The following is a 27,693-nucleotide window of genomic DNA, read 5'->3' as shown; positions in this document are numbered from 1 at the left end:
AATAATTTATAATTTAACTTAAAAGCAGTTTATAATGTCGTCCTTGGGTTTTCAAAGATCGTGGAGTGTTTCTTTTTTTGGAAAATCAAACTCTGTGTCTCAAAAGCAAGACGAAATGGGACAGGACAGAGTTCTGTGTTGCCCGTCGGCTCAGCGTCGCTCTATTTCGTCCTTTAGCTCTTTGTTTTGGTTCACTCTCTCCGCTCTCTTGGCGTCTTTTTTGGCCACAACAAGCAGCTGTTTTCAGCGAATTTGTCAGTAGCAGACAGACAGACAAACAAAGTTAGCCTAGCTGAACTAGCTGGACATAATGAAACATTTGGTGGTGGAGATCAAAACGGAGCTCAAAGAAGGGAGAAACTTGGACATAGATTAATTAGGTGGACACAAACAGAACTCCAAATGAAAGCTAATGTTGGTCCATGTTTGCTGGATCTGCTGTTGCAGCTTTAAACTGAATCCCAGCCTCACCTGAGCAAGGAGTGGATACACAGCTGATAACCAGGCCTTTACTATTTTGCTAGAGCCACTTTCATCCGGGTACCAAGATCTGCTCAGCTGTCCAGCCGCCAATCAAGTTTTTCCATCCATCCATTATCTATACCGCCTATCCCTTTCGGGGTTGCGGGGGGCTGGAGCCTATCCCAGCTACAATGGGCTGAGCCGGTCGCCAGCCGATTGCAGGGCCACATGCAAAGACAGACAAACATTCACACTCACACTCACACCTACGGACAATTAACCTAATGAGCATGTTTTTGGTCTGTGGGAGGAAGCCGGAGTACCCGGAGAAAGGCCCCGCCTGACCCGGGGATCGAACCGGCAACCTTCTTGCTGTGAGGCACCCGCACTACCTGCTGCGTCACCGTGCAGCCCATCAAGTTTTTCTTGCTGCACAAGTCCTACAAACGTGAGCAACCCTCTGGTATGAGTGTGTTAGTTAATATTATGATTTTGCCTCCAATGTCAAGCCATTCATTTTATCTCTGTTCATTAGAGGCAGAGTTACCCTTAAAGGTCAGGAGAATTGTCTCACTGTCCATAAATATCAAGGTTTGCTTTTGTTGTGAGTTGCCTCTCCTGCGTGCACTAAAGCCCTCCTGAGCTATACTGCTTGGATCACCCTGTTGATGGAGGTGTAAATGAGGATTAAAGTAAGGTAAACTGTTGAATGTTAGTGTCCTGAAACGTCACTATGCCAGCATGGCCTCTAGAGGTCGCTAGAAGAACCATTTATCCACTTTGATGAGTTTAGACTATCTTCTGTTCAACTAATACAGGACACTTTAAGCTACAGTGATAACACACACTGACAGTTGAGTGTGTGTTATGGGTTAAAATATCTGATCTAGTCCGAGCTGCAAATGTTGCTTCCCAGAATTTCAGTTGTAAGTATTTTATTGACATTTTTACTGGTGGTCAGCATTTTGTATTTCAGTTCATAAAGTTTTATTCTGTTCGGTTCTGGATACTTAAGTTGATGGACTCAGATCAGCTCTGTGCAGTAACCACTATCAGAGTACATTCACACATTTCTAATCAAAATACAAAAAGGTGGATTTTGAGTCATCTTGCTGTGCATCTATGCAGTTACAATTAGATAATAAATGTATTACCTGGTATTTGCCAGGAACACCTCCTCACCTCTATGGTCAGTGTCCAGCTCTTTTTCTCTGAGGAGTGAGCACCTCTCCATATTCCAGACGCTTAACAGGTGCCAAATGTCATGCTGCAACGAAGTGGGAGCTGCTGGATCAGATACAACAGGGACATGTACCGCACCGTCTCTGGAGGGATTGACCCATATGGCAGCCCTGTAGTGCGCGTGTGAATGGGAGCTGTTTATTTGCAGCAGTTGTATAATGGCGCAGTTTGCTGTTTTTAAATGTCTGTTTTAATGCTCACAGCTAATTGGGAGATAAATGTGTGACTCTATAACGGCACCTTTTTGATTAACGCACCATTTTCGTGCGTGCGTAACGCATTGCCAGACTGTAGTGCCATTTTTGCGCAATTCCTCCGTGCCAAAGACCAGAGTGACTGTCACGACCAGTGATTTTCTTTGCATCCCCCTCACCTACTGGTGAAACCTATTGCGAACACAGCAGCTATGGGGGGGGGGGGGGGGGGGGGGGTTGCGAAGGAGGCGGACCTAACACGACCCCCACAGTTGAGCTCCTGGAGGTTGTACAATGCCGAGCGTTTCCCTGCGCGCATTTTATAGCTGCTGGCACAGAGAGCGACAGTCCGAATGTGCGTAAATACCCACGAATGCAGATATCACCACCTCCACTGATAGAAAGACAGAGAAAACACGCGAGGAGAGAGAGAATCAACAGAGATCAGCAAATCTATTCCCGCTCCTTAGAGGAATTAACTCGAAAGCTTCGTGACGGGAACATTTGGTAAGACTGGACAAATCTCGTTTTTCTTTTAACAGAAAAAATGTGCTCGCAGAGATGACGTGATGTTTCACTGTTTTTACTGAAAGGTTTAGGCTTGTGAAGTAGAAACCTCAGCTGTAGTATGTTGTTTTCACAGTCACAGAGGAATACAGTAGCTCAGAGGAAAAGAATGAAAACATAGATGAATATTTGTAGCCCTTACGATCACATGGCGCAGTGGAATAGTGGAACATATGGCTTTTGTTTCCTCTTCAGGGGGAAGTGATCAATAAAGAAAGAATAGCATGTTTGGTCCTCCTGCAGTGAGCGCCAAGTCCAGATGTCATGACCATGTGCCCCAAGCAGTCAGTGACAGATTTCTGTCCGTCTATTGTCCGTCCGGCTCTCATTTTGAATCTTTCTCCAATTCATGCTGGAAGTTTGCAAATCAACAGCTGGATGAAAGGCACACACAGGCAGATGCGACCTTTGCCTGGTGAAAGGAAATGTCTCCTAGTTTCAGGTGCTGCGTGGCGGATTTTAACGAACAGTTCGTTAAAAGGTGCGCTCCCTCAGATTTAAATGATCGATAGTTTATTTTATGAAGACAATTTCTTGGAAAATAGATAAATGAAAAGCTCTTATATCTGAAGCTTTTTTCCTGCACTTTCCTCTCGCAGCACAGCCTAATGTGTTGCTGGTGTCCAAGCCACATGGCATCGAGTCAACGTGAAGACAATTTCCTTTTCCTCCTGCCACTTACACCATGTCCGACTGACACTACTAGTTCAGTTGGTGTAAATAATACTCTACCACACAGCGTTATCATAACCAGTCAAGACGACCAATAGAAACACCAGTCGCTTTACCAACCAGCGTCAGCCATTTAACGCACTTTGCCTTTGTTGTTGTCGGCTAAATATACCCATGTGGAGGAAGAGCGCCCTGTGTGGGACGTTAATGCCGCACATTATCACTCTTTGCCGCCTGAGCCTGCGTGATGCTGTGTTATTATCGTGTTCGTGACGAGAACAGCTTTGGGTATCAAGAAATGTGAAGTTCCTCTTGTTGATTTTTCCTCAGTATGTGAGAAACTGTATTTTATTTATTTTTAAATCTAAATGTTCTTACAGTTTTCTCTGCGCAGTGTTAATGTAATGTATGCCTGCCAGTGATCTGTAGGACCTGCTATTTATTGTCTATTTTCTCATGTAGAAATGTATATATATGATAGTTAAATAACATAAAATGAACTACATTTATTTTTTAAATCTGATCAGTTAATTTGTTAATTAGATATTTTCATAATCCATTAATCATTTAAGTCGCTTCTCAAGCAAGAATGTCAAACTTACCACCTTTTAAGCTGTGACTCTTTGCTCATTTTCTTTGTCTTATGTGACAGCGACCTGTAATTCTTTGGGTTTTAGACTCTTGGTCAGTCAACAAGCACAATTTGAGAATGTCAGATTGGACTCCAGGGAATTATTATGAGCATTTTCACAATTTTATAGACCAAAAGATTCATATATTAATCAAGAAAGAAACTGAAAGATGGATTCATGATGAAAATAGCTGTTAGCTGCAGCCCTTTTTATTTTATTTATACAGTGAATTAGCCCTTTAAGGTCTATGGTAGACTGTAGTGCACAATATTCTGCTGTCACTTCAGGTTTCCATAGTTCTAATAATAATGATAAATAAAATTTCATTTTGTCAAACAGGCTTTTAAAGAGGAGGGTTCATGCTCGGCATGTGTTAATATGTTTAAGGTTGAGAAGGCTCACACGTTGTTTGCAGGTTGCTGGTTTTAATCTTTGACTGACTTGGAAAGCGGTGGGTGTGGAAATGTGAACGTTCCTGTGCAGCTGCTGCACTAAAGACACTAAACCCGCAGCTGCTTGAATGCAGGTGGTCATCATGGAAATATGAGGTTACACCGCTGACAACGTCTAAAATTCAGAGTGTTTCTACAAAGTTCAGCTTTAAATCAGAAGAAAAGAAATGCAAACCGTATTAAGATTGAAGGCACTGATCAGATTTGAGCATACATGGACCATCCACAGAACTTGTGTCTGTAAATTCAAGGTGGTGTGAGTGAGGGGGAATGTTTTTGACTTTGGCCCTCTATCTAAACACCAACACCCTATATGGGTTTTCATGCTGGGTTCATCTCAGTGTAGAATGAGCAGATAAGCTGGGCTGCGGTCAGTGACCCTGGCATGTTCAGTGATAAAAGTGGCTGAGAGTTTGAGGAGGAGCTGGACAGGTGTGCGGTGTGCGGAGGCCGATGTTTTATCCATGTGGGAAGCAGCCAGCTGAGGTCTTCTGTCACACAGAAGAGACATGTGAATATCTGCGTCAGTGTTAAGTGTCAGACACTCTAGAGGTTGTTATTATTATCTTTGTCATGGGGGCTCATAATCTGTGGGTTTGAGCCTGACTGTATCATGTGCTGTTGTCTATTTATATTTAGGTCATTGGAAAGTCACCGTCCTTTGTTGATGTTGTGTATTCAAGTGCGTAAATTGCATCGACTGAATTTAAGTACAGAATATTTCACTGAGACTATTTTTAATAAATTAAATATTCCCTGCTGGCCCTTTGATCTGAACAATTGTCTGGAAATTGTCCTGACTTTTTATGTTTTGTTCATCATGTTATGAGAAAGTTCAAGCTATAATGGTGTTTATCTTATGACTCTCAGTCCGTTCGAAGAACCTCTTATATGCTTTGTGGATTTCTGTAGCTTAATGGGTAGAAAATGGCACCAACACTCCCACGAGTTTGTTCCCACTGGAGCGATCAGTGCCAAAATACATGCTCTGAGGTTAAAATATGCAGCCTAAAACATCCACCAAGAGTCATTTGTTATTGTATTTGAAGACTCACAGGAAATAAATCAACATATACTTGTCAAGATACAAACTGTAGTATATACTGAATGTCAGCACTTAACCTATATATACTATAAATCAGCTTACATAAGATGATTTAAAGGTTTCGTTCTTCTAAAGACTTCTGGACTTCAGATTTGAAAACAAAACCAGAGCAATGCATAATAGATTAAGCAAGACAGCAGCAGACAGACAGCGTCGCTCATCTTCAACATGTAAAACTGCATTGATTTTGAACTTGTGAGCTAACTGTTCGGTTCTTTACCCCATCCACACGATTCAGAGCAGTGAGTCGTGCTTGTGTCCACCTCTCTCCTCTTCCTATAGCTCTGTTTTTGGTCACCACCAATTCCCAAGGAAAATATCTGGCTCTCAAGCAGCTAATGCTCCACTATGTTCACCAGCTAGTTGGCAACTTCATCTGTCTGCTGTGTAGGTGTATGTTTTTTAGAGCGTGTTCACTGAAAACAGCTGCTTGCCGCAGCCAAAAACAACGCTCTGAGAACAGCGAGGGGGAACCAAAAGTACAGCAAGCTGGAAAACCAAAACAATGAGCTGAAAGACACTGCAAAGTAATAAAGAGCTGAGGCGCAATGATGAGTCAAGCAACCAACCCGTTTCACACATTTTACAGTTATTTGATCCATTGTCATTATAATAATATGGATTATAGCTCCTTTAATTTAAACACTACTGTTTCAGAGTGTAAAGCAAATAAAGACCTGTGATTACTAGCTAGCCTACAAACACGTTAAAGCACTTCACTTGTCGTATTGTTTTTAGCTCACAGTCAGAGCTTCACATTCAACATGTTTCTTTTATGAAAACATTAATGTCTTATAGAGGCTCATTAATAACAAGTACACATGTTGAGTTTAATTAATCTGTTATTTAGAATCTACAATGTGTGATGTTGTGTAACTATAGCAATACATCAAAATGGGGATCACTTTTAAAAACATCTGTTGTCTGAATGTATACATGTAGCATTTTTGTTTGTCATTTAGACAGACCTATGCTCCAGTGTAAGAGCTGCCTCAAAGGCTTGCCTGGAGTGTAATTGACCTGTTGCTGCTAGCTGATGGTTACCAAGCTTTTTCTTAGAAAAATGCCCCACAGCTTGTCAACATGTACTTAATGAAAGGCAACTGATTCCTTATGTAACTAACAAGGGCCTATTTTTAGTAAACAGCTACTGATTGAAACACACCTTCTTTTCATGCATCTATATGCCCTTTGCCTTTAATATAATTTAAAATAAAAGGTTTATATCTGTACATGTGCCATTGTTACACTGAATCACATTTTAGCTCAGCTGTTCCTTAGATACCACTTATTGTACGTCCATGCTTTTGGTTATTTTATGCATGTTATTTGATATTACAGAAAATATGTTTTTTTTTTTCCCTTTTCACTTCCTTGTTATGGCCATTGTTCCCATCATTGTTCCCATCATCCCATCATTTTCTCCATCATATTCATTATTGAAACTGTAGACGTCAGCACATAATCAACCATTTACTCAGTGGCTGTTGTAATTTTCCATTGCATTGCAGAGCTATTTCCTCTTATTTCTATGCTCGGGGATGCACCTTGCAAAATAATTACAAGCCTGCCGAATAGTGTAAAATAAACATCACAACGCTCACAAGGGCAAGATTTATTGCAATGTCACTGCATTGCACAAGGTTGTACAGGCGTTCCTCTGTATGTGTTCACGGCCTGTATTTCAACCGTGGTACAGGATGTGCCAATCATCACAACCATCTATAGATTTTATGGATGCCAGAGCTTAAACTAATGACCCAGTGAATCTACCGGCTTTTAACCTGATCACCTCTTACAGCTGAAGCCTCCTCTGCAGCATTTGAAGTCATGCTCATGTTCAGCTACAAGGGCTGAATCATTATTTTCTAAAATATGTTTGGAAGTCTGTTATTGTTTCATGACAATAACTATAGGAGTCCAGCAAACACCACACCTGCAGGGTGCCTGTTACCTGGATTAATGATAACATAGGAGGACTCTTATTTATTGCTACTCTGCAAATCATCATTAAATAAGAGCTGGGTTTAATGTTCTCCGCTATAATCCTTGTGTAAACACAGGTTGTGTTGGCCTCTTGTAAACCAGGGTATCAAATGATATCTTGGCACCCTGTTTACACTCTAGCTGTGCTGCTTCCTTTCATGACCGCTGTAACGATCCAGGCGGTCTGTGTGTGAGAAAGAGGTGACAGCCTGCAGATAAATCCACATCGTTCCATGAAGAGAGTATACTTTGAAATGTTCAGTTGACTTTTTTTATCTTGGACATCACCTGTTTGTGATGTAACTTCTATCCCATCCCAGTGCATGCTAAGGTTCAGACCGAGACCTTCTGCAAAGAGATGAATGACTTGTTTTTTGCTGCAGCTGGATTTCATTCATGTAATATGTCAACTTTTGGTCTTATTCTTAAATTCTACTCTTACATTATTGTTGTCTCGTAGATTGCAGAGGGTTTTCAAACATCTACTACTACACTATGTTCAAAGTCCACACCCAGTTGATACAGTTTAATTGCTAGTGTGTGTGTTCTGTCATGCATCGTGCTCCTGGGATATCTGTGAGTAAGAGGTAATGTAGAAAGCTAATGTCTTTGTTAGCATATATATCATCTGTTGTTGTTTATATTATTGGAAAATTTGGTACATCGTCATGCTGGTCCAAGGGTATAGAAAACTTAAGTAATTTGCCATAATCTTTGAAGATATTCATGTATTTGAAAGGCTCAATCAGTTAGCATTTTTCCTTCACTTTACTGCAATTATAATATATTGTTTACTTGAAGTTTTTTGCCTATTTTTGACACAAATTATTAGTTGACCATTATATGCAATAATATCGGCACATTAGGAGGGGGTGTCATGTTTTCAAAGAAATATATAAACCGATGAGACAAACCGTTTACTAACATGTAACTCTTTATTAACATGATGCACTTCATATCTCAACCTAGTTCCTTCTTCTATTCTTCTTCCTATTACTAATTGTCTAACATATTCTGAACATATATTATGCTGACATACAATAATACAAATTCCAAAAGGGTAGAGGGTGAACATATAGTATATTGGTTCAACTTTTTGAATACGGAATTGTTACAGTTACTTTTGATATTACAATGATTTGCAGTTAAAGATTATTTTATGGCAGTTTTTTGATTCATAAATAAATTTTAAAAAATCACCAACCGATTCTTATTACATACTTCACAGAAAAATCAGTGTGCAAGAATTTAGTTCATTTCAACTCATTAAAAGCTGTTTAAAACAGGCCACAGTTCACCACAAATTGACCATAACATAAGCAATCCCTTTCGCCCGCTTTGCACAGAGTAGAATGTGTGAATCAGGTGCTGGCTGATATGGCAGGACATGAGCATGTGTTCCTCTGTCCCCAGCAGGCACGTGGCTGAGATGAGCTGGTGCTGCCAGGCGCTGTTGGCTGAACCTCGTGCCTGCTTCTGATACACTACCACATGGGCATCTCCTCATCTACATGTGCTCGCCCACTGCCCCCCGCTTGTCCCGTGCCTGCCCTGTTTTACGTCCGACTGACACAAGAAGAGCTAGGAATTAATTGTGGAGGTTGCTGCTGTGGGTTTTTGTTTTTAAAGGGTAAAATGTTTCATACAGTAAATAGCCAGTTTCTCACATTAACACTCAACAGACTGGAAAATCATTCACATCATCACAGCTAATCATTATTCACCCTCCCACCTGTTCAAACATTTCAAATGTCAAGTAAGTTCAGTAACTCAGAATGGGACTTTTCACTCTCATGCCTCTTCAGGGCGGATTTGTTATGTAACAGGGCTCACTATGGGCTGCGGTAGAGTGTAAGGTGACCCTGCTGGCGCTGAGTAGGATATGCCATAGAGTGCGTTTGTCAGACAGACAGACATCAGCATTCAGGATCAGTAAATGGTTGAGCAGTTTTAGCCCGTAGGAATTTATCTCATATTCTTTATTGATATAGAAACAGCATATTACTTACCAAAAAACTATGGTTAGGTTCCCAAAAAGTTGATGCAGATGATCTTGAAAAGAACTTCTACCCTGTTTATCATTCAAAGAAATCAGCAGGAGAGTCACCCGGGGTACAAAGACGTGTGCAGAGAGGTAGATCAGAGGCAACATCAAGTATTATTTTTATCCATAATTCAGACATTGAGCATCATACCAACTCCCAGTTTTAATCCGAAATATCAGTATTTACACCGCTGCATCAGGCTTATATTTCCTTGATAAAAATAAGATGACCCAAACAGCTTTGAAGATCTGCACCCTGAACAATATTCCTTGGGAAAAACATGTTCAATACGTTCAAATAAGGAACTGGAGACAAGCAGCACAGCAATCACTTCTTAAAGCACATCTGTCGAGTCTTAACAAGCTGTCGTCTTCATCTTGAGGGGCATGCTTATAGACACACATATGGCTAAACTGTCCAGCCTGACCTTTGATTCACCAGATACAGTTACACAGCAGAAATAGTACCAGCACTGTGTCTGTTAAAGAACTAATTTTGTATATACATACTGGAGCTACGTGATCTCAGACTTGGTTTCTGCAGAGTTTCAGTTCTGTGAGTTGTAAGTATGCTGCTGAATTGCTGAATCTTCCTGAATAGGGGAAAGTGGAAAGCTATGCTAGATTACAAGTGTTTTTGAGTTTGATTTTGGTGAAGCTCACGGGGTAGTCGGCCTGGATTTACCCGTGGTTTATCGGTTTACCAGTTTATTTTTGATTTCCTGATCTAAATAAAAATGCATCACAGTTCAGCTTCTTCTCACTGGCAACTAGTGAGTACACACAGTAACTTCACTAACAGCTTCGAAAACACACCACGCCATGGATAATTTAGCTTGTATTAGCAAACACTCACCACCATTTACAGAAATGAAGTGTAACCGTCTCTGTCATCAGTCATCATAAGGTGGGAAAACATCAACATCACGGGACTCCACGATGAGTCTCAGGCTCATCTGCTGTTTTCTGGTTGATTTGACTCACACAACAGGCACATTCTTAAAATCAATGTGAGACGAGTTGAACAATTCCTTCATCCGATGCTACCAAATAGCCCTGTTTATGTTTGTGCAATAATCTTGGTTTGACGCACACGTCACATTTTTTTCCTCTCAGTCTCTGGGAATTATCACCATCAAAGCCTGCTGTTGCAAAACACAGTATTGACATTAGGGGCTTTTACGTTAGCAGCTACGTTAATAGGACATGTTAACTTTGGGCAAATAAAATGACTCAATAGATGTTGCAATGGAAGCTCTCACTCAGGTGATTTTCTTTAAGTCTATGACACTCTCACTCTCATTCTCACTCTCACTCAATAACCTTCTAGTATGTGAATTACTCTTATAGCCATAACCTCCTAACCCCCTGAATGAGGCATTAATAAGTCCCTTTTAAGGACGAATAAAGAGGCAATATGCTCCTAATATGCATACTAATAAGCAACTTAATGAGTGTGTGTAACTCAATATAAAATGTCGCCATTTTTTTTATTGTGGGAAATTAGTCATTCATTTAAATCCTCCGTACCTGAGTAGTTTGTTGTTTCATTCCTTTATAGCTGCAGTGGAATGATATCAATGGCCCGCTTTAACTGTACAGTATGAATAGCAGTAACAGTGAGCTGAGAGGACACCGGGAACACAATTGAGCTGCTGTACAGCGGAAGCAGCTAACAACGCACCATTGTCTCTATGAGTTCACGCTGTGAAATAGAGAAGAGGATTCACTTCTGTCGCTGGGGTCATGGGAGGCAATGGCAGATTATTAATCGTTCTTAATTACTGATAATGTGATTGAATGTGATCATGCTCCTAAAGTGATCTTATCTTAATAGTTATAGTGGTACACCGCCTTTCCTTCTTCGTGGATACAGAAACCCCGCTTCCATAAAGGAAAACACTTGAATGTGTAATTATAGCTCATGGTAATGACTGTTTTGCAAATTGCTTTCTCAGTAATTTGAGGCCTGTTGTTGTGAGTGATTTAGCATTTTGTTTGATGACATTACATTCATCATAAAGACCGCTGTGTCACTGTGTGGGATCTGAGCGGTAGCACTGACAATCTGCAGGCTTGTGACATCAACTACACTAAAGACAAGAGCAAACAAAAGTAACAAAAAACTCAAATAGACCTTGACCTTTGACCGGACGGCCTGGACGCGTTTGCTTTGCTCTGGACTGAAGTTCTGGTAAAGCGTAAACATTTGCAAGCATTTTATCTCAGCCTGCGATCAGTCATGGCTACGTAGCATTCATGCTGGTGTACGCATGCATTGCAAAAGTTTCGGTGGGCAGATTGATTGAGTGAATGAATGAGGTCAGGTCTTGGTTGTCGGAAGTCAGCGTGTCAACAGTAGGGCTGAGTCATCGCTACCCAGTTGCTGCACAGACAAATATTGAATATATGGATTCACGACACCTATCGAAACCAGCAATGCCACAACATTAACACAACTATTCCTGAATGCAATCATTTGCAAACAAACTGTGTTTACCGACAACGGTGTTCACAAAGTGGTGAACCTTGCACCATCCACGCTTGTGAACGACTGAAGCTACAGTTTATCATGCCTGTCCTTTTTACAATTTCCTATGTTTTCAGGGTGTTGAAACGTTCAAGGTGTTCTGCACATTTTCAATGATGTGTTCATGGAATAATGTGTCTTATGTAGTTCATGTCCTTTCTCCCTCTTTACCCCAGATATTCAAGACACTGAGTGACTTCAAAGGATCGGCTTCACTGAACTCACACAAGCCAAAAAGAATCTGTTACAACGTGGATGATGGAGCCCGGTCAGTCAGAGATGAATATCTTATCCAATGGGAAAAGTCACGACCTCAGAGATGACGTGGGCGTGCCCATGAAGACGGTGCTGGAGGAGGATCAGTGAGTATTCTCCCTTTATTTTAAACGCAGACGAATGGCTGCCTTTTGTCACTTACATACTGGTTAATGGCATCTTAACACAGCATGCGTCAAGCACTTTGTATACCCTTTGTGTTTCTGTATTAGTTATACTTGTTCGATATCCTGGATTATTTAAAGTAAATGAACTGACCGAAAAGAGATGAAACAGACTTTTGGACAGTTTGTCTTACCTTTGTGCCTGTGACAAGAGTTTCCCATAAGTTTCTCATAAATGATTACCAGGATAATGGATAACGACAGACAGTATGACTTGATTCCTGCATAATCTTCACCTTTTTTGCATGTTCACCTTGTTTTTTTGCTTGCCTCAACGGGTGGATCCTAATACAGAAATGGCACTCAAACAGTCAGGTATGTCTGTGGAGATAACAGCACATTTGTATGTGTATGTATGAATACAAATATCTTATTATATGTAATAATGACTCAAGCATGTGATTTTAACTGCTGTCTGCAGCAGATATGTGCCCAGTTTTTCAGGGTTAGACAGAGAGATGAATTAACAGTCTCAAATTTGCCCCCTAGATTTGATGATCCTGATGGAGGACTGGAGAACGAGGAATTTTTGCCCAGTGCAGACGGAAAGAAACCTATTCGCTTCACAGATGTAAGTGTAAGAATTACAGAGATCAAATGACTGAAAGAGCATTATTTTATTTTTGAGTGATATTTATTGTGTTTCTTTTCTCCTCAGTTTGAAGGAAAGACCTCTTTTGGCATGTCAGTCTTCAACCTGGGAAATGCCATTATGGGCAGTGGCATCCTGGGATTGGCTTATGCCATGGCTAACACTGGCATACTACTCTTCTTGTGAGTAAATAACTATGTTTTGTCAACTCGTGGCCATTTACAAAACTGGAATATAAGATGCAACCAGTGACGACTGAATTTTTTCAGTCTCTTAACATACCATGCATATCAGTGGATCTGTACCTATAGCTACACTGCTCCACTGAAAGGTGGAGTCTGTTAAATGGTTGAATGCACTTGAAAGAGACAGCAAACCATTTGTCAAAAGTCCTGAGGAGTCCAGAGACTCTCTAATGTACTTTCTGAGGGATTACAGCTCAGGAATGGGCTGCTTCGTTGGTGCAATGAAGGGCCGGGGTGGTGATTTAGTACCTGTCATGGCTCTTGTAACATATCGTGTCCCATGATATGCCCACCTCTGTTCATACCCTTTTTCTCAGGCTCCTGTCCCCACCCTCACTGACACATTCAGGCCCCAGAAAGGCCACAGCCCTGAATAACCAAACCTCCAGACCCTGTCAGACATCTGAACTGAAAATGTTACTTACTGTAAGAAAAAGCATGAAAACATCATCACAAAATGTAACTTACAATATTAAAAGTAAAAGTACTCAATGCAGAAAATGTCCCCTTTAACTGTTACATTATTTTGTATTATTTCTTTACAATATTATTACTCATTCATTAATGTAAAAACAAGATTTTACTGTTGTAGCTAGTTGAGGTGGAGTTTTTTTTTTTTTTTTTTAACTTTTTTTACAACTACAAGTAATATTTTCATTCATTTCATTCAGTTTGTAAAAATGTAAATAATTAAAATAATTTAAAGGAAAGCAAATCCTCACATTTGAGAAACTGGAACCATGATTAACCCCCTAATCGTTTCCGCTGTATTTTGAGTAGTTTAATTTAACTAAAACATCACATTTTGTAAGCTCTTCATGTGTTTTTACAGCAAGAATCTTAGTGGACGAAAAGGAATATCTCAAATGTATCCTTAAGTACAGTACTTGAGTAAATGTCCAAGCCCCTGGTGGTTTTGGTCATGTAGTCTGTGTTCATGTAGCTGCAGTAGCAGGACTGGACTAGAGACTGACCTCTGCATGAGCCTCAAGTGGAAACAGGAAGTCAGTTCAGTAATGTGTAGCTCCACTAATGAAGCAGGCTGCAGACTGTTTCCTATGGAATTCCTGTCAGTCACTGGCTGGTGACTGCTTTAATGTAACTGGATGGCTCACTTGACAGGAACAGACTAAAGGCATTTTAAAATCTTAATTCCTGGAAAGCAGACAAGTTTTCCAGGAACAAGAGCCTAATAATTCCCATATTACAAGTAATATTCCTCGGCGGGTCCTCCACACTGAGAGATGTGTCTGATCTGTTGCAGGGGGTGCTGTCCTCGGGCCCTCTTGGCCCGGCTGGTCGGGCGACTCCCTACCTTGGTGTGGGGTCCACCGGTCTGTCGGGCTCGGGTGGGCCCGGGTGCGGGTGCCCCATGTGCTCACAGTCCCTGATGTCTCTCGGTGTGGACGACCCCAAAGGTGGCATTCTCCTCAATCATTAGTGCCCTGCCATGTCTCGTTACCCCTGCTATTGTCTGCAGTGTGTGTGTGTGTGTGTGTGTGTGTGTGTGTGTGTGTGTGTGTGTGTGTGTGTGTCTGTGTGTGTGTGTGTGTGTGTGTGTGTGGGTGTGTGTGTGGGTGTGTGCGCGCGTGTGCGTGTGTGTATGCATGTAGTTGAGGGTGGGTGTTTGTACATACAGAGGGTAGGAGGGATGGGTTTTTATTGTTGCTTTATTTTGATTTATATTGTTTTTTAACTCCTGTGAAGCACTTTGTGTTGCGTTTTATTATGTATGAAAAGTGCTATGGGCTGCACGGTGGCGCAGCCCAGGTAGTGTGCGTGCCTCACAGCAAGAAGGTCGCAGGTTCGATTCCCGGGTCGGGCCTTTCTGTGTGAAGTTTGCATGTTCTTCCCGTGCATGCGTGGGTTCTCTCTGGGCACTCCGACTTCCTCCCACAGACCAAAAACATGCTCATTAGGTTGATTGGTGACTCTAAATTGCCCCTAGGTGTGAGTGTGAATGGTGTATGTGCCCTGCGATCGGCTGGCGACCGGTCCAGGGTGTACCCCGCCTCTCGCCCGTTGACAGCCGAGATAGGCTCCGGCCCCCCCGCGACCCCGAAAGGGATAAGCGGCATAGAAAATGGATGGATGGATGGAAAAGTGCTATATAAATAAAGTTTGATTAGATTTGATTTGAAGTGTAACACTCTCATGGGCTTCATATCTCTATATTAGAACTTCATTAAAAGTGAAATGAGTGAATAAGACCATGTGTTTACGGCAGCACTGATGCAGGCTTAGTAGTTTAATGCACTGTTATTTTGACATATGTTTTAACTGTTAAGGGGCTGTATAGCCTATGTAATAGGACCCAGAGATGCAGACCCGAATACAGAGGTTGTGTGAAAACAAAACAAATTTATTAATAAAAAGGGAAACAGAAAACACGCTCAACGAGCGGATAATACTAAACCAAAGACGCACTCAAAAGGAGTGGAAAACAAAAGGAGCACCGACGAAGCGGGTATGACACGAGGCACGCGTGGAAGCGGCAGGCAGGCACTGAAACAAAGGAAAACACAGCTCGCTAAGAGACTGGAGAAAATGTGGACAACAAACAAACGTAATTCTGATCAAGAGAGAGAGACTAAAGACATGTACTTACAAACCATACTACCAACAAAGACGAGGAGCTCAATGGAATAATCCGGCGACGAGGAGCTGGAAGTCCACGTCTTTAATACTCTCCCTGATGAGGGAGAGTGACTGCAGGTGAGTAGCAGTGGGAGGAGCTGGCAGCAGGTGAGGGGCTGCCCAGCCACGGATCCAGGGGTAGACAGACAGACACACACACAGGGATAAGGGAGAGGAGACACACAGGGAGAGACAAGAAGCCAGGATCGTAACATTAACTACAATGTGCTCATACGGTTTTGGTCATATAAAGTTTTGCTCTAATGTTTGGCCTTTGCTGCCTCGGTGGCACCTCTTTGCAGCACCAACTATTTCCCTCACTGCGGCTGTGGTGGAGACTGTAGCCTTAGTGTGAAGAGAACCCTTGATCCACCAGCACAGATGCAAACAGACGTTCTCATTCCTCGTCTGCGTATTTCCAGTGAGACACAGTGAAGAAATAGAGCTGGCACGAAAAGCCCGGCACCTTGCTAAATTTTTCACCAGGCTGTCAGGATCCAGAGGAGGATATTTCTTCATTTAGACAAGATATCATGCTGTATGTGATGTTTCCAAACGATGCCAAGCAGACCTGTAAGATAAATGCTTGTTAGTGGTGTGAGAAAGGTTGCACAGCTCCAGACGTTCTTATAGACGTGGGCCAGATGAAAAGACTTCTGTTGTGGCTATAGTGAACAGAAATGCGGGGAAAAGGTCTGAGAAAGGTGATGGATTTGGGATCAACCTCTGACCCATTAGAAATGCTGACCTGAGACCCTTGTGTTCAGGGCTCTGCACCTCTGTAGGAGGACCAGGGCTGTGGGAAATATCCTTTTCCTCCATGTGCAGAACATTTATATTCCAGTATAAAAAAAGACTTATTATTCAATAATGCATCGCCTTGTTTCATGCTGAATGTTTCTTTCAACTGTTGGTGTAATGTCACAATAATACAATTAGCATTTTGAAGCAAAGCATCACCTTTAAAATGTCATGCAATGGCAGGACAGTGACGTGGAAAGTTAGCTGCCGAAGCCGCCACTGCAGTTCCCAGGCTTAATGAAAAGTTTCTTTTTCTCTCATTCGAACGTAATGTCAGATCAAACAAGGACTTGGGTAGAATGGTATATTTATGATGCAAGAACATGCACAATACATCACGCCTTAATGCAAATGGCTCATCTTAATATATAGGGAAACGTCCAGAAGAGGAATGCCAGAGTGAATGTAGACTTTGGTGGAATATACGGTTGACATGCAGACAGGTATAACATGTGACTTTCCCCTCTGCATTGTGTCGCAGGTTTCTTCTGACAGCAGTCGCAGCCTTGTCATCTTATTCCATTCATCTGCTGCTCAAATCCTCTGGCATTGTGGGTAAGCCTTCTGTCATGTCTTTGCCTTTTGCAAAGAAATCCTGTCGCTTTATAACATAACGCACAGTTATGGTTTCCAATGTAACTGTACAAGAGCTCTGCTGCTTGTCGACACCATATTAAGCCAAAGTGACGGAGACCTCTGATAATGTTAAACTGGTGAAGGACCATTTTGTGGAAATAGGAAGGATTCTTGACTTCTAGCAAATGAATCCAAAAAAGGGCATGGATTAAACATTATGAGGGAATTATAGCCTGAGTGTTGGTAAATTCGCCAGTTACAATTTAATTGTTGTTTAGGTGCCAGAATGATAAGCTTAGAAGGATTTGTTTTTTTTTTAAATAAATTTCTTTATTCTATAATTTGGTGTGTTTGGCAAACCTCACGATGTTTACACAAACAATAAAGGGTGAAATCGGTCTTCACCCACCCGCCAATTTCAGATGTACAATCTTTTTTATTTGTTTATTTTTATTTTTGAAGGGATTTTATTGTGTTGCTCAGAGAGACATCTCAGCAAATACTGAGTGAATGTTATTGTGCGTAACCCGTTTACAGGAATCCGAGCTTATGAACAGCTGGGGTACAGGGCCTTTGGCACACCCGGAAAAATGGCCGCTGGTATCGCCATCACCCTGCAGAATATTGGAGGTGAGGAGCCAGGGTGACTTAGTGTTTCCAAATATGTCAACTCCCTGTCGCAGAAAACATGAATTAGGCACAATTACATGATTTAGAGTTTATATCTAACCACACACACAACTACATTGACTTAAACCACTGGTATTACTCTGGCTTTTGTGTCCCTTTAAGTTTGGAATATGGGGATATGCTGCGAGCAAAAAGTAGGAGACCTGTTGGCAAACAGCTGCGTTCCCAGCGGGGTTGGTTGGTATTAACCAAAGATCATCCCACTCTCTGCACAGCATGTGTCGCCGGTCGTTTCTCACCAGCTTTGCTAGACTGATGTCAAGTTAATTCAGCGGCATGATAGGTTCAGTTTGTAATGCTCAAAGTCTGATTACAGGGGTTTTCATAAAGCTTTCTCAGCCCCAAGTTGGTACAATAGCTGGATATGAATCACTGGCTAGTGTTATGAACAGCTCATTGGCTCATCTTTGTATTTTATTTACACAGTTAAATGTTAATTTTTTTTTGTTCAGTTGTATCTTTTGTAAGCTTTAGGTCTGCAACTATCTATTACTTTCATTATCAATCAATGTGCTTGATTATTACTGATGGGTATTTGCTGCATAAATTGTCAGAAAATAGTATAAAATGGCTTTGACACTTCCTTAAAGCCCCAGAGGACGTGTTTATTAGTTTACTAAAGCATAACGAAACAGAGCAAATCAGCAAGATTCTTAATCAGAGAAGCTGGAATGAGATAATGTATTTTGCTTGAAAAATGGCCGAAATGATGAATCATTTAGTATGAATCGACTAATTTTCTCTAGTTTTCTTTCCCCAACATGAAGGCATAAATGCTGTTTCAAAGCAAATCAGCTGGGGAAATACCATCCTTAGTGAATTTAAATATACTGAGTTTCAAACTGGAGAACATGACTTTCTCCACATTGCTAAAACTCCTGTTCATTGATGTCAGTGTCCTCAATAATAGCTGCTGCTGCGTCACTTAGACAAACACACTTTTTCTCTGTCTGGTGTGTTACAGCTATGTCCAGCTACCTGTACATTGTGAAATCTGAGTTACCGCTGGTGATCCAAGCCTTCCTGAGGGAAGATCCCAACTCTGAGTGAGTATTATCATTTCAGTGCTTTTCAGCATCCCTGTGCCGCTGGCGAAAGGCACGTGACTCCTGTCTGCTGTTAGCCTCGAGCTCAGGCACTGTGTGCAGCGGCCTAGGGGTCTGGAAGACTATGTGGGCAGCGAAAATTTCAGTTTGCACCATTCATTGATTCAGTCAGTGTGGGGGTGTGATGAGAATGGTGGCTTGTAATTGGCCGAGCAACAAGGGGCCCTCAGTTGGGCGTTATCTGTCAGTTATGCATACATACAACATAAACCCTCAGCGCCGGCTGCAAGCAGTGTTCACGTAAGAGTCACGCCACAGACACTCTGCATAAGGCCATGGAGGACTGAAGTGGATTCCAGCCGCCAGCACGGATCTAAAAACAAACCTTGTGCTCAAAATGGATTGCAGCCACTGCAGCCATTTTTTTTTAAAAACATCTCTGGCCTGAAAGATTAAAAACAACTTGTCTTTTAGCCAGCCGCCTGTCTCAGCCTTTTGTTTTACACACTGGAGCTCAATGTCCAGATAATCCTTTTAGAGACATTCAGTGTGATACACAACACAGAGCACAGTTTGTGATAAACAGCCTCAACACTAGATATCCATCCAAAGGCAAATTTATTTGTATAGCACAATTCATACACCAGGCAGTGCTTTACAGAAGCATAAAAATACATTAAAATCATACATTTCAAAGAAAGAAAGAAAGAAATTAGAAGAGAATAGAAAGATAAAAATAAAATGAAATACATTTAAAGGAAAATTAAAAACAGAAGCCAGTAAAAGACAATAATTTAGCATTTAGAATGATTAAAAAAAGCATGCGGCTTGACCTCACTCTGTATTGTCCTAACCAGTGTTGTGCCTGAACGCGTTCATTGAACGATAGTTCATGAACTCGTTCATATTTTGGGCGAACGTGAACTGAACGTACTGTATTACTGAACGTTACTGTGAACTCGTTCATTCTGGTGTCTGTGAACGGCACACTCTCTCAGTTTAACTTCGTTCAATAGGGTGCCAGATTTCTATAGAGCCTTCCAGGAGAAAACCCGGCTTAAACACACCGTAAACGGGCCTTAATATGTAGCAGGAAAAACACCCAACCTGGCAACACCAGCCACCAGTATCGCACCGCTGCACGCGTCATCGAAACAAAAAGCAGTTGAACTAGTTCATGTAGAAAGTGAACTTTCAAACACTGGTCCTAACTGCTGTCATGTTCAGCGTGTTTTCCGTTTCTCTTAGAAACTCCTGCATGCTAAGCTTTCTGAAGGGCGCGCTACCGTTTATCACTGATTAATGTTGGAGCGGGATCCACCAATACGTATATCTGTGTTTGTGTGTATTTCTATCAGGGTCAGAGGCTTAGCTACAATCTAAATTGAAAAATGAAGTGTTATGACTCTCGCTCTGTCTATGTCTCTCTCACACACACACACACACACACACACACATACACACACAAGTGACAGCAGCAGGTGGTGCAACATGATTGCCAAATTCTGAGGCCGAGCATAAGGACAGGTCATCTTAGGGCCAGCTCTCAAAAGCCCACACACACACACACACACACACACACACACACACACTGTTCATTTCCACTCAAAGCGCCTCCCACTGTTCAGATTCATGACGTCAGGAGAACAGGGAGGAATGAGTGGCGGGTGGGTGGGTGGGGCTGGGGGTTTGCAGTGGAGCATTAGCATGGCCACACGAAGAGAAGGTCAGATATTTGGACTTGAGACTTGACTTGGACTTGACTGCTCTAAGACTTGGCTTCATGACGACTTGCGCCTGACTGATGCTAGTTTTTTGATGCCAATATACCGACACTGAGGCTTATTTTTTAAAACATGAAGACATTTAACACAATGGGATCCTCTGAATTTAACATTGTACAGTTGAAAATAAAAATAAAATACGGTGAGAATAAGCTTGTCAGTGCTCTAGTCCGTGCCAGGCAGGCCTGTCTAACACATGACCTGGTTTTTTCCTGGGTGACTCCATACTTGACTTGGATGCGTCTCAACTGGTTTCAGATTCGGACTTGTGCTTATGCCGAATAGATCTGGATCCGCAGCAGCCACATTTCACCTCTCATGTGAAAGCTGATCATCTGCAATGACCTACTGACCAAATGTCCAGAGAGGACGTGACCTGTGATTCGTGTGACTTCCCCTGCTTTCAAGGGACACTCGCGCACACACACACAGAGCTCGCCTCATAGATGTATGCTACAGGCAGACAGCTGATCCCACTGGTTGTGTCTCGTTCAGAGGGTTAAGAATAACAGGCTTAGCAGCTTAGAGAGGAGCTGTAGGACACAAAGACGGTTCTATACACAGGATTTAGGAGACAGTGGTCTTTAATGGTCCGACAGTCATTTCTATAAGCTTCCTGTTTCTGGTGCTCCCAATCAGGTCTACAGCTACTGATGCTTGAGACTTACTTTCTCTGCGCCTGGGTTATATTTCTTTTCCTGAGCCTGACACGCAAGGACAGTTTGTCTTTTCTACTCCATTAAGCAAAGTGTTTTTTGCCCACCTCAAGGACAGAAAGAAGTCTCTGTTCATATGACATAAATAAGCTGTTTAACCAAATACCAGCTGTTTACTATAAACACTCGTGCAGGGACTGACTGAAAGTTGGTGAAATATGTCATTTTATGCTCATAGTACAAGACAAGGTAGAACAACACGGAGCCGGTCAGACACTCAGCAATGAACCTGCATCACAGCACCAACGTGTCCACATGTGTTTAGAGCACACATGCGGTGCGGGCTTTTCAGGTTATATGAGGGAGTTATGTTTTTTTGTTTGGTGGAGGGCTTGTGTGGCGCCCACATATAGCAGATGATGACACAGCGGCATGGTCTCCTCCACTGGATTGAAGGGGAAGTGGGGCAAAGATTGGACATGACATTTCGTCCTCATATGTTGTTTTTTTTTTTCAGCTTTGATCCAAAACTGTAAAAGTAATTCCTTTAACTTTAGTGCAGTGTGAGTAATATACACATACACGGTGAAGCTGACGTTGGTAATATTTACTGATTCCGTCAGCGCTGTGCTGTTTAGGCTCCACTATGTCTTCCTTTTCTGCAACTATGAACTGACATATAAATCATCTAGGGTTACGTAACGGTCTATTCCGGTACGTCTGTGTAGAGCAACATAAGCAAACAGGTTTTTTCCACCATCTTGAGGCCAGTGATGTTCGCAGCAGGTCGCTGTTGGCACATGAACGCACCACATGAACCTCAAACAAGCGCTCTCAGACTGTATGATTGAAGAAGAAGTAGCACCAACAGCTTCACTACACGTATTGACTGATTTATTACCATCTAACACTTTCCACTCTATTTCTGTCCCTGTCTCTGTGTATTGTGTGTCTGTGCCAATGTTTGAAATACTGAGCTCACTAAAGTAAACTAGATTTTTCTCCAAACAGTCTGTGGTACTTGAATGGAAACTACCTGGTCATCATGGTCTCTGCCTCTATCATCCTGCCACTGGCTTTGATGAAGCAGCTTGGTAAGTACAGCTAGCTCAGTTCGACGTGTTTTGTAAACTATTGGTCTGTTGTTACTGATGTGAAGGAGGCACATTGTCTGCATATCTGACTTGAATTGCCACGTGATCATCAGGGGACACATTAACTTTTCCAGGAACCTTCACCTGCGTTACGACCACTGGGACCTAGTTTCTACGGAAGCCCTTTTCTGCCAAGAAAAAATATAATTTTAATCATGCAGATTTTTTTCTGGTAGAAAAGGGCTTCCATAAGTTGCAGTTTTTGCCCTTTGGCCATAGTTCCTGCCTCAGACTATTCATTTATTATGTCCTTGCACTTCTCTGCCTGTCTGGAACATCATCTGTTTTTACTCAAGCTTTGCTGTGAACTTTTAGATCCTTCAGCATCATTAATTTGAAGTAGTTTTGTTCTCTTCTGTTGTGTTTCAAAGCCATTTGCATTTAACTCACACACTGTACCTTTGCCAAATTCGTTTCTGTCAAATAATTTTCTATCTTTAGGACTTGTTAATGACGATTATGTTTTCTTTTGACTTCGAGCCAACTTAGATAATGACATTTTGATGGAGTTAGGGCTGACCTTGAAGTCAGGCAATTAGTGTATGTCTTTACTCCACCACTGGCAGTGGGAACAGCAGGTGTCCAATTAGACATCACTTTCTCCGAGATGATCAGAACCTCCGTTCCAGTCTGAGCTCTTCATGACTACACAAAGTAAACATACGGTTTCTGGTCTCATAGTGGTGTGAAGTCGCTCTGATGGAGCATTTTTAGGGTGTTTTTTCACAGAGGCCTCATTTATAGAACAGTGGGAAACCTTCTGATGGTAAACTTTGTGGACATCTTGTGTAACTAATACAGCTTACAGTAGTCCCACACAAAACACAAAGGTCAAATGGATCAGGAGCTGTAACATTAACTCTCTTTCGCTTTGTTTGCAGGTTACCTCGGCTACACCAGTGGGTTTTCTCTCAGCTGCATGGTGTTTTTTCTCAGTGCTGTAAGTTGGTCCAGCTCACACAGTGGCACATCATCACAAGGAGGTTCATTTGTTCTGGCATGTCTTCTTGGCACACATGTTACTCACTTTCCCACCTTCATCTCTTTCCCACCCTCGTCTCTATTTTCAGTGGTATGTGGCTATGTTTGATTAGGCGAAAATAAGAGCTACTTAGACACATCAAAGGTTGAGAGTAAAACCCAAGTACTTAGAGGCTGAGTCACACTAATCTGATGTGAAATGGTTTTTCTGAGCTCGGCAGGGAATATCGAGAGCCCTTGTTTACTGACTCTGACACATCCTCTCATCCTTGTGTCTTTTCTCTGATTGTACTCTGGCTTTTTTTGCAGGTCATCTACAAGAAGTTCCAGATCACCTGCCCATTCGAGGAGTTCTCAGCCAACGGCACTGCCGCTCATCTCAGCCTGAACTTTTCAAGCCATGGCCACGAGTACAGCAATGGTCTGGTTCAGGAGGATGATGACTCCCACTGCTCCCCACGCATGTTCACCATCAACTCACAGGTAGGCAGCCAAACTGAAGATACAGTTCGCCTACCCTCATCATTTCTGAACATTAAGGCCACAGACACTGAAGTCTGCGAATGTGCTCTCCAGCCTGAGTTCTCACACTTATTTTTTGCAGCTCGGCTGCACTGCTAATCATAGAAAGTCACGCGTTTATGTGTTTTTCACAGACTGCATACACCATTCCCATCTTGGCGTTTGCCTTTGTTTGCCACCCCGAGGTCCTCCCCATCTACACTGAGCTCCGCAAGTGAGTCACCCCTCTGTGACCTGCAACATTTGATAACATGTCCATGCAGAATGTGGCATTCACACAACTCTCTGATTTTAGTCCAACTAAGAAGAAGATGCAGCAGGTGTCCAACATCTCCATCTTTGTCATGTACACCATGTACTTTCTGGCTGCTCTCTTTGGCTACCTGACCTTTAAAGGTGAGAGCAGTTGTCCCTGGCACCATTTTGTGTTTACAGTATCAGTGGAGTAACATAAAAAAGTAATCATATAGCAGCGCATTCATCCTCTGTTGATGACTACAGGTTATATGGCTATATTTGTGTTTTACTCCTAAATTGTTTTTACTTCCTGTGCACAGAGACAGTTTGCTACTGCTTGCCATAATAAAGGAAGGATAATAATTTGGGCCAAACTGAAGAATCTACAGGGTCTGACATTGTGATGAGGGGATGCTACTTTCTATTGCAGCTCTAATTTGTGATTTAATCGAATATTTTACATAAATATCTTACCCTGGTGCAGTTTTTAAAAAAAATACTATTTCTCACTATTTTCAGAGGAATTGGATTTTAAAAAATGTTTTAGTGTATGATTTAAATTCACTGTATATTGTTTAGTATGTAATGATATGCAATATTCATGGTTAATATTTGTCTGTACTGAATAAAATAGCCTGGTCCAGCAGTCGCTCCTCTTCCTGCACATAGAGCATGAGCTCCCTCTTGTGGTGATATGTGGTGATGTACTGCCCACAGCTAGAAGGCATTATTACTGGGCAATGCTCACATGAGAAAACTTAAGGTCTTTTTTTCTTTATATATGTACAGACAATGTGGAGCCTGAACTGCTGCACACTTACAGCCGGATTGACCCTTATGACACTTTGATCCTGTGCGTCCGAGTGGCTGTCCTCACGGCTGTAACGCTGACCGTCCCTATTGTGCTTTTCCCTGTAAGTCTACTGTTGATTTGTTCCCTCAGTGAAAATGATACCGTGGTATTATTTCCTCATCATATCCTCCATCTGTGTCTGTCCACAGGTACGTAGAGCCATCCAGCAGATGTTGTTCCCCACCAAGTCTTTCAACTGGTTGCGTCACACCGCCATTGCTCTCATTCTCCTCACCATCATCAACATGCTGGTGATATTTGCCCCTAACATTCTGGGCATCTTCGGCATCATCGGTGAGTACAGCATCCATCAGGTCATTAGCTCCTCCTGTTAAGGTTAACAGGGATCCTAAAAAGTCTTGAAAGTTTGGAAAATGCTTTATTTTAATCGTTTTGTTTTCAAAGAGTGTGCTTGAATTCGAATAAACTCCTTGAAAAAGTCTTGATTTTCAACACAATCTGTTCTGTTTCGTCTACACAATCGTTTGTGTACACCTAAAATATTTTCAAAGTGAATATGAACAGCTGAATTCAAAGCCTTATTTTTTGCAATTGTAGTTATAGTAATAATTTAGATGTGACAATAAAGGTCTTGAGAGTCTTCAAATCTTTGGTTTATGTACCTTGAAAGTGCTTGAGAAGTGCTTGAATTGTGCTCTTAAAATGTTCTTCAAGACAAATCATTTAAAGGAGGACTTCCTAAGTAGCATCATCACCACGAAACACCTAAAAGTTGTGGACAAGCAGCCAACATGCTATCATTTATGATACCTCAATAACATTAAAAAAATCATTAAAAACAGCATTTAATGTTTCCCCCAGGCCTTGTTTATCCACATGTCTGGATTTATTTGACTTTATCTCATATTCTACATATGATGTGGTCATGGTTTACTTATTCTGTCTCTGTAACAGACTGACTCCTGCTGAACAGAGTCTGACTCAGTTGTTCCAATTCTAACCCTGTTAAAAGCAAAACTAAAAAACGTGACCGGTGCGTGTTTGCTCTCGGACAAACTGACGACCTCAGTCAATATTATTATCACACTCTGTCCCCAGACTGACGGTCATGTTTCACAGGTTAGAGGTGAAAGTTGAAAACATATAAGTTAAAGGACCTCCAGGGGCATCTTCAAAGCAAGAGATTCTGCTCTGACAAACATGTGCATGCATTTAAGTACACATGTGGGAGTATGTACAGAGCTCACTTGAATAACACATGAATGTACAGAAACAGGAAGACAATCAGGTGACGCAATAAATCGAGCTGTTTACAGCAACCTTTGTATATTTTTAGACCTCACAATCCGGGAATCAGTGTCATTTTGAGTAGAAAAACAGGTGAAAATCAAATAAAAATAATACAACACTCTGGGAACAGCCCTTTTGGAACTTTCTGTTATGTTTTTACTCTGCATTAAGTAGCAGTTTCAAAGGTTTCAGAGGTTTATTGCCGATGTACAAGGAATTTTCCCTTCGTATATTTGGTGCATAATGGACACAACAAACAGAGTAAGAGAAGTGATGCAAGTCAGGAATCTTCCCTGTAAACTATAAGTTTACAGCGATAATATGTGAAATATATCTCTTTTAAAATGAAAAGATGTGTGCAGTGTTTGAAATAAAGAGGGTGGGATCTACCAAGGAAATGTGCAAATGTTCACAGTATAAAGAATATAGAGAAAATGTGCAATAAAGTTTTTTTGGTAGGTAGACGTGGAAATTTTAATTTCCCCCTTATAACCAGAAAATGTATTGAGCCTTTGTGCTCTGAAAACTGTGCTGAACTGTGTCTTACGGATTATCCTTCAGCTAATCTGTTTCTCTCTCATCACCAAACCAGGACAAACTAATATATAGATGGACACTGTTCAGATTATGATCACCACAACTAAAGCCTCATCATGCCAATCCCAAAGATCGATAGGTTGACCTGACATTGAACTCATTCTCTGTTACTTTGAACATGATGTAGGCATAAACATGCTAACTGTCATATACTGAGAATGTTTTTACCTTCAGAAATGTATTTTGATTGACATTAACTGCTGTCATGTGGCATGTTCTTCCCGTGCATGCGTGGGTTCTCCCCGGGCACTCCGGCTTCCTCCCACAGACCAAAAACATGCTCATTAGGTTGATTGGTGACTCTAAATTGCCCCTAGGTGTGAGTATGAATGGTTGTGTGTATGTGCCCTGCGATCGGCTGGCGACCGGTCCAGGGTGTACCCCGCCTCTCGCCCGTTGACAGCCGAGATAGGCTCCGGCCCCCCCACGACCCCGAAAGGGATAAGCGGCATAGAAAATGGATGGATGGATGCTGTCATGTGGTTTGTGTTGCAGGTTAAACACATTACATGGTGCATGAGGACAGTGTGTGTTTAATCAGCCTTTTCTCTCCCTCTGTTCAGGTGCCACGTCCGCTCCCTGCCTCATCTTCATCTTCCCTGCCGTCTTTTACATCCGCATCGTTCCCAAAGACGACGAACCCATGACCTCTACTCCTAAGATACTGGTGAGGCGTTGAAATCTGTCTCCCTTCAATCAGTCGTGATGCTAACTTGGTGATTGTCCTGTGCAATACAGGCTTTTG

General features: G+C 41.8%; 1 protein-coding gene across 1 annotated transcript in view; it reads left to right on the top strand.

The window, feature by feature from the left end:
* Nucleotides 1-2,128: 2,128 nt before the first annotated feature.
* The window catches only part of slc38a3b (solute carrier family 38 member 3b), a 28,568-nt gene continuing 3,003 nt past the window's right edge, over nt 2,129-27,693 (top strand). Inside the window, exons 1-16 of the mRNA XM_070958669.1 lie at nt 2,129-2,405; nt 12,063-12,248; nt 12,621-12,641; nt 12,816-12,897; nt 12,985-13,100; nt 17,083-17,156; nt 17,715-17,807; nt 18,832-18,913; nt 22,365-22,447; nt 23,389-23,447; nt 23,798-23,971; nt 24,145-24,224; nt 24,306-24,406; nt 25,037-25,161; nt 25,250-25,394; nt 27,512-27,615. Coding sequence (XP_070814770.1) covers nt 12,142-12,248; nt 12,621-12,641; nt 12,816-12,897; nt 12,985-13,100; nt 17,083-17,156; nt 17,715-17,807; nt 18,832-18,913; nt 22,365-22,447; nt 23,389-23,447; nt 23,798-23,971; nt 24,145-24,224; nt 24,306-24,406; nt 25,037-25,161; nt 25,250-25,394; nt 27,512-27,615 — 1,446 coding nt within the window. The 5' untranslated portion in view covers nt 2,129-2,405; nt 12,063-12,141. The remainder of the gene's footprint in view (nt 2,406-12,062; nt 12,249-12,620; nt 12,642-12,815; nt 12,898-12,984; nt 13,101-17,082; nt 17,157-17,714; nt 17,808-18,831; nt 18,914-22,364; nt 22,448-23,388; nt 23,448-23,797; nt 23,972-24,144; nt 24,225-24,305; nt 24,407-25,036; nt 25,162-25,249; nt 25,395-27,511; nt 27,616-27,693) is intronic.

Source organism: Chaetodon trifascialis, chromosome 3 (assembly GCF_039877785.1).
Source record: "Chaetodon trifascialis isolate fChaTrf1 chromosome 3, fChaTrf1.hap1, whole genome shotgun sequence".
Classification (NCBI taxonomy): domain Eukaryota; kingdom Metazoa; phylum Chordata; class Actinopteri; order Chaetodontiformes; family Chaetodontidae; genus Chaetodon; species Chaetodon trifascialis.
The sequence above is the reverse complement of the archived record's forward strand: the minus strand, read 5'-3'. Positions and strand labels throughout refer to the sequence as shown.